At 38.3% G+C, this 13,048-nt stretch overlaps 1 protein-coding gene across 1 annotated transcript; it reads left to right on the plus strand.

The window, feature by feature from the left end:
- Window positions 1-720: 720 nt before the first annotated feature.
- LOC306768635 (uncharacterized protein) lies at window positions 721-11,896 on the plus strand (the record flags this gene model as incomplete). Its single annotated transcript, XM_079257043.1, has 15 exons — window positions 721-1,248; window positions 1,544-1,625; window positions 1,722-2,049; window positions 3,529-4,476; window positions 5,992-6,072; window positions 6,155-6,267; window positions 6,373-6,431; window positions 6,515-6,604; window positions 6,697-6,740; window positions 6,817-6,989; window positions 9,501-9,571; window positions 9,969-10,108; window positions 10,217-10,361; window positions 11,251-11,397; window positions 11,476-11,896. The coding sequence occupies 15 exons, from the start codon at window positions 721-723 to the stop codon at window positions 11,761-11,763; spliced, it is 3,237 nt and encodes a 1,078-aa protein (XP_079113169.1). The 3' UTR covers window positions 11,764-11,896.
- Window positions 11,897-13,048: the final 1,152 nt, after the last annotated feature.

Raw genomic sequence — 13,048 nt, forward strand, 5'->3', positions numbered from 1 at the left:
GACATGAACGGTTAAAACAGCTCGTCAGAAGCAGCCCCTCAACCCCACCTTCTTCCTCTGTTCTCAATCCATAGGCCACTATACACATCTATCTTTCCGCTTCCTTGTGTGTCTTGCTCACTTGCTCTTTTTATTTTCTGTGGTCAGGAAGTAGAAAAGTGCTTCTGTGATATTTAACTGAATGTCTGTTGCGCTGAACATCTGAAATGACACACCAAGAAGTTAAGACAATAAATAAATAAGTAGAATGGGCTAAACAACAGACCAAAACTGGATTAACTGATGTGTACGTGGTAAGTGTAATCTTAGATGTTGCTTTTAAAGATCTGTTTCACATAAATTAACTATAAAAGTGTTTGTATATCGAAGCCTCTGCAATTGCTAAGTGTTATGAAAGGCTTTTTATCAAGTAACTAATAAGGTGTTCTTCACAGAGGATACATATATATATATATATATATATATATATATATATATATATATATATATATATATATATATATATATGTGTGTGTGTGTGTGTATTTGTATTTTTCTCTTTTTGGATACAGGTCTGTTACCATCGGCAGGGAAAGTCAAGACCTCAGACTGATGGCGTTTTACAAAGTGTCCATTTCTCATCCAGCAGCAGAGGACATTTTGTAGCTGAAAATCTGCTTCAGCTTCAACATCTCTCACCAAAACCAACACAAACTGACACCTGAACACACAGAAACACTAATGGAGGAGGAAAACGTCTGCACTTCACCGGCAGATTTAACAGAGTCAGTGCTTCAGTCACCCCAGCAGGAGTCATGGACTTCAGTAGATCACCAGTGTATCAATGGAGAACAAGACGCCATAGTTTGGGGCGACACAGAAGTGCACATAAATCAGACACATGAAGTAGATGGAGTAAGTCTCTCCTCAAAGGAAGGGCAGCAGACTCCTGAGGAGGCAGAACAGTGGGAGCAAATGATATGGCCAATGCACTCCATCGCCTGCACCAGCCCTCCGTTTTCTTTTGCTACAGTGCAGTGGGATGTGCCCGATGCCTCTGCAGAGACGCCTCTACTCGTGACTGACAGCAGCTTGGCCAATGAGCTGTGCTCTGGCGGTGTGATGAGTCTAGATAGCACTGCTGCATCACTCTGCCAGCCTCAAGACGTTACTGCAGAGCTTTCTGGGCAGGATGACAAGGAAGAGGAAGATGGGTTTGAGTCTCTGCTTCTAAACTTAGAAACCAAATGGACCGTAAATTCCTCTGAGGTATGTGAATATTACATAAAGTGATTTGATGTAGTCATGCTGCTATTTTTTGGAATCTTGTTTGTAAATATTTATACACATTGTCTTGTGTCGTGAACCATTCATTCACTGACTGTAAAGTTTACCCTGCTAGTACTTATTTTTTTCCGTCTTTTTTTTTTTTTTTTTTTTTAATATAACTGTAGTAGGGTGAGTAGAGGTGAGAGAAGTAGAGCAGACATAGTGCTGTTTCCTACTCATGAACCCACTGGCAATCACAAGTTTTTTTCTCACAACCCTGTTTTGCAATTTTCAGTCATGTGATCCTGCAGAACTGAATGAACCAAAGTTGCAGAAAAAGGAAGATTCTGCACATGAGCTGTTAGACAGTAATAATGGTACGTAGTACTCAGAGTTATGTTGAATTAGGTGCTGAATTTTTTTTGGTCTTTAGAGTTCTTATAGTTTTCACCAATTTCTAGTAAATCTTTCAGAAATCACACAGAGGACAGACTCAGAAGAAGATGAGGACCACTTGGTTAAACAATCTGAGGGCATAATCGATACTGTTGAGGTGCTAGAGGGCTCTGAAGATGACGTGGACACTTGTGTGGATGTAAAAGCAGAAGAGGAACAGGAGGATGTCTGCAATCCACTTTCTGGACAGGAGGAACCCGAGGGAATTCAAACTTCTGTAAACTGTGTGAAAACAGAGGAAGAACACAAAGATGGGAGTGAGGATGAAGAGGAACAGTGTGTGACTAATTTGTCCAGCGAAGAAGAAAGTGAGCAAGCAAGTACTGCTGGCTTTTTGACAAATGTGTAAGTATCATTGGCTTACTAAAGGGGAACAGGAAGTTTGTGTTAACAGTATACACGGAGAAACATAAGTAACCGAAATGATGGCGAAGTAGTATCAAGCGGGAAACTTCCACTAATATGAGTCGAATAGAAACCACTAATTATGATACTGAAGAGAAATCTAGTTTAATCCCAACTAGTCCTGAAAACACAGTTGTTTGCATGTTATCATGAAATGATGCTTGACTGAATTATAGTTTAAGTTAACCCGCTGGCTTTCCTGCAGTCTTACAGGAACCCCCAAAAACATCCCGTCTGTGACCCACCTGAATGCCAAAAAGTTAATGTATTGAAACACTTAAACAAATCCAGTATTAGAGGAGATACCAGAAAGCTAACCTGTAATTCTGCTATGTCAAACTCTGGCCCTTGACTCAAATTAATGGGTGACAGAGCAGAACTTGACAGAAGACTGTTGAATTTTTTAAAATTGGAATCAGGTGTGTTGGAGCAGGAAAACCTATAAAAACCTGCAGATTGATGGTCTATAAGAACCAGAGGTTGACACTCCCACTGCAAACCATTTATTATTTATAAAACTTAATGTTTTACTTAAACCTTTAAATAAATTAAAAAAAATCTGTCATGTCAATATCTTTCTAGATTAACTGAAATGAACATAGACCCAATTTTGATGAAGAAACTCTGACAAGCTTCTACTTTTTCAACATGCAGGGTGTGATCTAAAATGTTGAGTTTTGGGTCAATGCATGTTAACACATTTTTTGATACTTGATACTTTTTCTTGGTACTTATGCTACCTCATAATTATATTTACTTATGCTTTAAGCATCCTGTTTCTTTAAAACCATTAGAGTGTTTTGTTGCTGCTTATCGTCCTTGTTTAGCACATACAAGAGTAAAAGTGGGCAACTATGCCATCATTTGACATATAGAAATCCCCTAAGTTGTTAATTATAAAACCACCTTTTGACGTGGCGCAGTTGGCCAACTCATTTCAGCCGAGTTAAAAATAAACAAAAACCTCCTATGTTATGTGTTATAAGTGTTCAATATTTAGCTTTAATTTAAATAGAAGCCTGCTATTCCTGGCGATTGTTTCAGTACTAGCTTACAAAGTAACATCATCATCATTATTATTATTATTATAATAAACAAGGTGATGATACTGAAAAGCTAACTTTTTATATTAGGACCTGCTTAATATACACTGTTGAAGTTTTTTTTGTCCTGAAATATAATCAGAAAGTCGAGCTGCTGGAACATTTAATTTACCTCCAAAAGCAACCTTTACATTACATTTTAATAATCTGGTTTCATTATACACTAATCAGTTAAAAATTAATATATATTATTAAATACTTTTTTCAGAAAATCAAAATTATATTTCAGTGTTGGCTATATCCTTTCATCTGTGAATGCTGCTTTCATTCATTTCTTGCTATTTTAACATTAATCTCTCTTCATATTTCTTTGTAGGGAGGTACCTGAAGAACCTTTGCCTACAGACACTGAGCTAAACACGCTGACATTAAAGCTGATCGATCAACAAAAGCCAAAAATTGTAGAGGACAGTGTACACTTAGGAGCTGAAGATGATTTAGGACTACTGGAACGGCTACATGAGGATATCAAAGGTCAGGCTGAAGAGGCAGACATGTGCGAAGGTGTTGATCTGAATGTGGAGCCTCAGCAGTTAGAAACTGTGGACGATGAAGAAACACTTGTGCAGGAGGCGGAAAATTATTTAGAACAACATAAGTGTGAGCAAGGAGCTTCACAGGACAGAATGGCTTCACTGCAGCCTGGGCACTCTGAGAAGCTTAAAATGACTGATAAGCCAGAGCAAATACCAGTGGAGTTGTCACATCAAACAGAGGAGTCAGAGCAGTTACGACAGTCCCAAGTGAAGGCACTGACAGAGGAGACAGCTCAACCTGACAATGTGAAGCAGCCAGAGGAGTCTGCTCAGACTGAGCAGACAGATTGTGTTGAAGACTCCAGAGTCTTAGAGCTGCCACATCAGACAGAACCATTAGAGAAGGATGAGCAAACGCTGCAAATGGCTGACTCATCTCAGTCTGATCTCTCTGAGAAGCCTGTCCCGACAGAGATTGCACATGAGTCAGCAATCACAGAACAGCTGCCTCCTGGCGCTGGCCTCATACAGCAGCAGACACAGGAGGCTGATTTACAGCAGGTGGAAAAACAGGCTGAGATGTGCGATAAGGCTGAAGATGCTGAGGTTATAGACCAAGGGGACGTACAAAGAGTTATGCCAAATGGAGAGCAGCACAAAGCTCCGGACACAGCGGCGCCTTACGTGAACGGTGAGGTGGACAGAGAAATGGCCCGTCATCTTGCTGAGCAGCTTTTCAAGTTGGACGGGATATCACGGGCAGATGTGGTGAAGCACTTAGACAAAAAGTAAGTGCACATACACGCTTGCTTCTTTAACACACATGGCTGGTGGTGTAAATTTTTTTCCTATATGGGGTAGGCTCCAAAGGGACTCCAAGGGAGCCTTACTGACATGTGATGATTAGGAAAACTGCTTTTAGTATAGGTTCACCCAGAAACCATGATTTGTCTTTCAGTTTGACATCTGTTAATTAATAATGATATATCGTCACTGAGAAAGGCACAAGGTTTTACAAGTTAAAAATATGTATTCTGAAATTCAGCAAAACCATGATGTAGGTATACATTTTTAAAGAGTCAACTTTAACCTAATTCATGAACAAACCACTTTGCTTTTACTTAAATTGTTATAAATATATATATATATATATATATATATATATATATATATATATATATATATATATATATATATGTATATATATATATATATATATATATATATATATATATATATGTATATATATATATATATGTATATATGTATGTATATGTGTGTGTGTGTGTATATACATATGTGTGCTGAGTTCTAACTTTTTTATTTCACTTGACAAACATTTTAAGAGACCAGGCCATATATATATATATATATATATATATATATATATATATATATATATATATACATATATATATATATGTAATATAATATATATGAGTGTGCGGCCTGATATCTGAAATCTTCACCCAGGGTAATGTTAAAGTTGTTGCAGCCTACAGCTTGTTTTTGAAGGTTTTATGGGCATGACACACTTAATAAAAGCATGTTTAACACTGCTTTGAGCAAAATAGGATGTATCATCTATTGGGCTGAATTTCTGTCTCATTGAATTTGGCAGAGATGCAAATCGTAGTTTGTTGTGACTCAAAGAGATCAGCCTTTACTAACTCGATGTAAATTAGTGTTACTGGTCTCTCTTAATTAGAGAAAGTAAAAATGTAACTTTTTATTGGAATATACCAAATATCAATCCAAAGGCAAAGGGGAATGAAGTGGAGAGGCTCAGAAGAGAGCCAAGAATTGCTCAATTCAGCTTTTAAGGTAGAAGAAAAAGGAAATGGCTTGTAACATGAATATGTTGTTAAATTTTAATAAGAATACAATCTATATGCCTTTGTGGTTTACAGGAGACAATGTGCCTCATTTTTTAATTGATTTGCAAAACAGGTTGAATAAAATCTTACAGTATCCTTTGTGGTTTGATTTGGCTTAAATATTGGAACTATCTGGACTTTGTTGTTTGAGTTGAGTTAGTTTCTCTAAATGTTTGGGTGCTTGCCTAAAGAAATGTTGTAGGTTAGTTAGGCAACACGATCCTCTTTTACTTTCAGGAAATGTTTAACAACAATGATTTTTCCTGACAAGCTGTCCCATTAAAGTCATGATACTGAGTACGAAATGCCACCAGGTTGTCTTTTTTGCCTGTCAAGTGTCCATTAAGATGTCTTCGGATTAATAGGAATACATTATGCTATTTATAGAAGTATTGACACAGAATATTTATCTTTTTCTCTGTTTAGCAATGACTTCAGCCGTGCTGTTGGAGAGGAATACCTGAATTTTTTTGATTTCACCGGGCAAACTCTGGATCAGGCTCTCAGGTGAGATTTACAGTTCGCACTGTCGTTTTATGCAAATAAAACTCCGAAAACATTAGTCACTCAAGTTGCTTTCATTCCTCAGATCCTTTCTCAAAGTGGTAATACTGATAGGAGAGACCCAGGAGAGAGAACGAGTGCTGCAGCATTTCTCCTGCCGCTTCCATAAGTGCAACCCTGACTCCTTCATCACTTCAGGTGAGTCTGTTTATGTGGTTTTGATGAGTTATACTCCGAGATGCAGCTGCAGGGAAATGCAACAGATGTATGTCTCATTATAAATCTTTTTTTTTATATCCTCAGGCGCTGTGTTGGCTCTGACATGTGCTTTGATGCTTCTCAACACAGACTTGCATGGACAGGTTGGAGATGCTTCACCGTTCTGTTTCTTTTGTTTTGACAGTGTGTTATACAGTTAGCTGACATGTTCAATGTGTGTTAACAGAATGTTGGAAAATCAATGTCGTCCTCTAAATTTGTCTCCAACTTGGATGGGATGAATGAGGGAGGAAACTTCAACAAGGACATGTTGAAAGTAAATTTTCTTTTTTTGGGTACATGAGAAAGCTTGAGGAAATTAATATCTGGCCTAAATGTGATACATATTTTTCTCCTTTTACATCACAGAGTCTTTACAATTCCATAAAGTGTGAGCCGCTGGAGTGGGCTGTGTAAGTTCCCTGACACAAACACCTGATCCATTACACATTAAGCTCTCGTATCTAATGTATCCATAATGTCTTAAAGTGATGAAGAAGAGCTGAAAAACTCTGTTTTGGTGGATGAAGATGCATTTGATGATGCACCTCTGCGCTCAAAAGCCAATCCCTTCCTGGATGTTCCTCATGATAAAGATGCCTCTGTGGTCAGGCAGGGTTTTCTGCAGAGGAAACTACTTGCTGACATCGATGGCAAGCGCAGTGAGTATGACACAAACAAATGGGTGTCATCAAATAAAAATATAATCTGTCATTTACACACACATCAGATGCTTTGCCAGATGGGACTTTTTGTCTTGATGAAAAACGTTTCGTAAGGGTTATGTGAAGATTTCATAGTTACACGAACATTTCAGAAGTTAGAATATTATTAATTAAAAAGTTCAATTTTTTTGTCACTTATTTCAGAATGTGAAACCCATATATTATATAGAACAATTACACATAGTGAAACATTTATTTCTTAAAATGTTGATGATTGTGGCTTATAGATAATGAAACCCCAAAATGCAGTGTCTCAGAAAATTGGAATATTACAAAAGATCAATGAAAAAAAGGATATTTTAAACAGAAATATCAGGCTTCTGAAAAGTATGTTCCTTTCCATGCACTCAATACATAGTTGGGCCTCCTTTTGCATGAATTACTGCATCAATGCGGCGTGGCAATGGAAGCGATCAGCGTGTGGCACTGCTCAGGTGTAATGGAAGCCCAGGTTGCTTTGATAGCAGCCTTAAGGTCATCTACATAGTTGGGTCTGGTGTCTCATCTTCTTCTTGACAATACCCCACAGATTCTCTATGGGGTTCAGATCAGGTGAGTTTGTTGGCCAATCAAGCACAGTAACATCATGGACATTGAAGCAGCTTTTGGTACCTTTGGCAGTGTAGGCAGGTGCCAAGTCCTGCTGGGAAAAAAAATCAGCATCTACATAAAGCTTGTTAGCAGAAGGAAGCATGAAATGCTCTAAATTTTCCTGGTAGATGCTGTGTTTACTGTGCACTTCAGAAAACACAGTGGACCAACACCAGCAGATGACATGGCTCTCCAAATCATCACTGACTGTGGAAACTTCACGCTGGACTTCAAGCAACATGGATTCTGTGCCTCTCCACTCTTCCTCCAGACTCTGGGACCTTGGTTTCCAAATAAAATGCAAAATTAGCTTTCATGTGAAAAACAGTCCAGTCCTTTTTCTCCTTAGCCCAGGTGAGATGCTTCTGTCGTTGTCTCTGGTTCAGGACTGGCTTGACACGAGGAATGTGACATTTGTAGTCCATGTCTAAGATTCGTCTGCGTGTAGTGATTCTTGATGTGCTGAGTCCAGCTTCAGTCCACTCCTTGTGAAGCTCCCCAAATTCTTGAATGGATGTTGCTTGACAATGCTCTCAAGGCTGCGGTTATGCCTTTTGCTGGTGCACCTTTTCCTTCCACTCAATTTTCCATTAATATGCTTGGATACAACACACTAGAAAATGACTTCTAATGGCTTTCCCTTCTTATGGAGGGTCAACGATCGTCTTCTGGACATCTGTCAAGTCATTAGTCATCCCTGTGATGGTGTAGCCATCTGACCCAGACTGAGAGACCATTTAAAGGTTTAGGATATCTTTACAGGTATTTTGAGTTAATTAGTTGATTACCATGTGACACCATGACTTTCTAAGATTGAAGTTTTTCCACAATATTCTAATTTTCTGAGACACTACATTTTGGGTTTTCATTATCTATAAGCCACAATTATCAAAATTTCAAGGGTTGAACATTTGAAATGTTTCACTCTATGTGTAATGAATCTATAAAATATATAGGTTTCACATTCTGAAATGAGGGACAAAAATACTGAACTTTTCACAATATTCTAATTTTCTGAGATGTGCTTTGTCTTTCAGTCTGAAAATGAAGATGAGTGTTGCCACGTGGCTGTCCAGCACAGCTGACAAGTATAACATGCTCAGACATGAGAGATCACAAATGGATTTAGCTGATTTCTATTAATGTTTAACAGTTACTGACATCTAGTGGTCAAGTTAAAGAAAACACCTGTCTCAAACTGTTCATTAACAGCACATTGTAGTTATACTGGATCAGCCTGTTGGCCTGTCCAGGATGGATCCCTTCCCTTGCCAACAGCTGCTGGGATAGGTTTCACATTAAAATAAACAGACATAGACAATGTATGAATGAATAGATGAATCAGCAGGCTAAATTACCATAAAAGAGAAGACAAGTAACTTCAGCATCCTCTGAAGACATTTAATGTTGATCAGTGATTTTCTTCTGTGAAAACATATTGTTACTTTTTTAAATAGGGTAATTCACAGGTTTTTACCTGTTTTTGCTATTTGTTATCAGTATCTCCCATTTTTCTAATGTATACCCTGTTTCTCCTTTTTCACAACTCTCTGGACAGGACTTGTTAAATATGACTCTTGAACAAGTTCTGCAGCAATAGGATTGTTTATTTTTGTGTGTAGAAACACAGACTGCACTAATACATATAAAAGGTTAAGCCTAAGGTTTAAAAACACAACAGTGTGAGGTGTTTAAGATATATTTTCATTTAGTCAGGAGAGTATTCAGAGCTTTTCAGTTTGATAATTGTCGGTAATAATGAGTCGTGTTTTGTTGAAGTTAAAATTCAGTTAAGGATTTGATATCAGTGCTGGAAGTAATGATCATGATATAACAGCTGAATGTTTCTGCGGGCAGCTCCATGGGGGAAAAGAGGCTGGAAGACTTTCTATGGAGTGCTGAAGGGAATGGTCCTTTACTTACAGAAGGTCAGTAACTCAGTTCCTACTTCAACCATGTGGTGACGTTGTCGTTCTCAGCCTGTCCTGATCTGGGTTGTTCATTGATATCATGGCGGTTCTTAGATATTGTTTTCTTACAGCAGAGTCAATTATATTCTTATAGTTACGTCAAGTCCAGTAACGGGATGGGGGGTGCTTTGGGTGTATGTGTGTGTAAGCAAAAGAAAAAAAGTCGGCATTTATTTCATTGTTGTTTTTTATATTGTCAATATGCAAAATACATTTTTTTCATGTAAAGCAGTTTATGCTACTCATGTCTGAAAGGTGCTTTATAAATAAAAACTAATTTGACTTGATTTATGTTCTGTTGCATTATATATAGTAAAACTATTTTAATTTCCCCTTTCTTTGTGTTGTGTGTCAGAGCGATTATCGCAAGGATCACCACGAGGAGGTGGTGAGTGTGCATCACTCTCTGGCTGAGCAGGCAGCTGAGTATACCAAGAAGCCGCATGTATTTCGCTTGCAGACAGCTGACTGGAGGGTTTTTCTCTTTCAGGCCGCGTAAGTTGCATCACAGCTGGAGTGTGACTGTGTGTTCACAAGTATACTTGTTTTTGCCTTTGAGTTTGACAGCTGACATCAGAGCGCTCGTGCTGCATTTCCTTTCAGGTCCAAGGCGGAGATGAATTCATGGATCAGCCGCATCAACTTAGTTTCGGCTCTTCACTCTTCGCCTCCGTTTCCAGCTGCGGTTGGCTCTCAGAGGAGGTTCTGCAGACCTATCCTCCCTGCGTCACGATCTGCTCACACTCTGGTACGCATTTCTACTTTATTCAAGCCATTTTACTTTGATTTTACCTTAAAATGTTTCATTCCAGGTTTGATTGTGGTTTTTTTTTTTTTTTTTGATTTTCTTTCTTCATATTTAGCCTCAAATTTTAGATGTTAGGAAAATAATAAATCAGATTTCAGACACTCAAACAGATACAAGCTACTTTTTTTGCTTAGGTGGACAGATCTGTACTTGGTCTAGAACAGGGCTACTCAGTTTGGTCCTATGAACTTCCCAGGTAGTTGGATCTATTTAATTTAAGGTGTGTTGGAGCAGGAATATTTTCAGACCAAACTGAGTAGCCCTGGTCTAAAGAAACATTCCCTTTTGTGACCTTTATCAGAATTTTTAATCCAGAAATGAGTCATGACTAATATAATTTTAGGAAAATATTTCATTTTTGCCAGTTATATTTGGGATTTCTACAGAAAGTTGACTGAGCTGAACTACCCCTGTGCATGTTATGAAGCTTCAAATAGTTACATCTTATATTTGACTCCCAGAACTTTACAACAGCCTGTTTGTCTTTACTGTTTTCAGGCTTTTTGTCTGCTCATTTCCCTTTGCAACTCTCTGTAGACTGATCTAAAAATGCGTAGTAGGCCAAAATACTGCTGAAATTCAGTTGTACATCCAAGTATTTGACAAAATATTCCATTAATTTCTTGTTGCTGAATTTAGCACTGGTTTTAAAGACGTGTTATTTCACCAACAGCTAAATAACAGCTAATGTGAGACGAGGTAACATTAGATATGCTGCACCATAATGATGGTGTCACTGGTGAAATCAGACCAACTTTAGTTCATAGATGCTGTTTTTCAGTCACATTTCTACTGAATGTATTGTAAATCTGTCATTTTCCTTGTGCAGGAGCGTCAGCTGCAGTCTCACACAGGAATGCTGGAGTCTTTCAAGGCTGACTTATTAAATCAGCAAGAAAACCCTCCAGAGGGCAAGAAAGCTAAAGCTAGAGATCTGGAGGAGCATCGCACCCGAACAGAATACCTGCATCATGAGGTACTGAAACTGTGGTGAGTTGGTTTTCATGTATGAATGAATAAGGACTCAGCTGATTCGGTGTCTGTTCAACCACAGGTATGTCGCTATGAGACCTACATCCTGGTGCTGGAAGCCTGGAAAAGCATGAAGAAGACAGAAGACTGTCTGTTGTCCACTGCAGACCTGAACGTATTTGACAAAGCTGTGTGTGCTGACTCTGTTGGGGAGGAGAATGAGGAAGACGGGGGACTAAAAAAGTCTCATTCCAGCCCTTCTCTGGAACTGGAGTTAGCTCCTCCAACAATGATTAAAGTCAAACGCAATATCTCTGAAAGACGGACTTATCGCAGGACCATCGTTCCTCGGCTGAATAAAGAGACATGACATGAGATGAGCATTTTTCCCCACATTTTTGCTGGGAGTTTCTGTTTGTGGAAGTAAAAAAAAGGTGTAAGTCTCACATGAAAGTAGTCATGTCTTCACATTTCTTTTGTGCAATTTTATGATAATTAAACCTCAGGGAATCCACAAGCCTGGAAAATTCAGGATGAAACAGAGACCCTGAATTATTTGTTAAGGGGGCTAAAAAAAAAATCTGGACCTATGTTATATTTAGGATATCAAAATGGAAGCACCGTTTACCAGTGACATTGAATGAATGTGCCTTTAACATATCAACCACAAGAGGGTGCTAGAGATCAGAACATATCAAAGTTTTTTATTTGCACTTTTTTTTAATCAAAATTTTTTTATTATTATTGTCTAAAACATGTTAATTTGTTGCATTTAAACTTTTATTGAATTATAATGAAGGACTGTTTTTTGTTAGATACCATTTGCAGTTCTCATTATTCATAGAGATATATAAACCAAATGTTACACAACAATAAATGCAGGCATTCAAAAGTATCGCACTTTGTCTTTGTGGTGGAAAAAAAGGCTCATGTGATCTGATTTGTGTGCAATTTATCTGGTTTATTTTTAAAAAATATTGCTCATGAAATACATGCCAAAATTATTCATGCTGGCCAGCTCCCCGACAACGATCCAGCAGGGTTCAGACATTGCTTTTTCTCATTACATGAAAGCTAAAAGTAAGACTGAATAGTTTTTTTCTTCTGTTGAATCTACAGTGGAAGAGCAGGAATTTTGAGATATTTACCACAAGATTACAGAGTGATGCAAACTGGTCATACTGGTGCAATATCTAGGTATAATTAACGAAAGAACAGATCAGTATAGATTTGTTCATATTTTCACAATAACATGATGTGTATCTGCAGCGGTGGAGGTTATGTACCTTTGTGTTTGTGTGTCTTTGTGTAAGCAATCATGCAAAGTTGGCACAAGTTCTGCTTCGTTGTCTTTCAGCTTGACGTGTTGAGCAGTGGTGGACCTGTGGAGATCAACAATAAGAGCAGGATGTCTGGAATTAGGACCCACCCCACCTCTGTACAGACATTAAACAAACACAAATAGATACACACTCAGGAATGTGGTGTAACAATAGGAAGCACAATGAAGAGCACAGACAATTAAGACAGGGACACACAGTCTGGGTGTCCAGATTGGATGAGACAGCAGACATTCGGTCAGAGTTGAACTCCTTGTTCGTCTCTGCGCTCCATTAACGTGGCAGAAGAAACAGCATCCATCTATGCAGAGGAAT

The sequence above is a fragment of the Telmatherina bonti genome, assembly GCF_933228915.1.
Source record: "Telmatherina bonti genome assembly, chromosome: 17".
In the NCBI taxonomy this organism is placed as follows: domain Eukaryota; kingdom Metazoa; phylum Chordata; class Actinopteri; order Atheriniformes; family Telmatherinidae; genus Telmatherina; species Telmatherina bonti.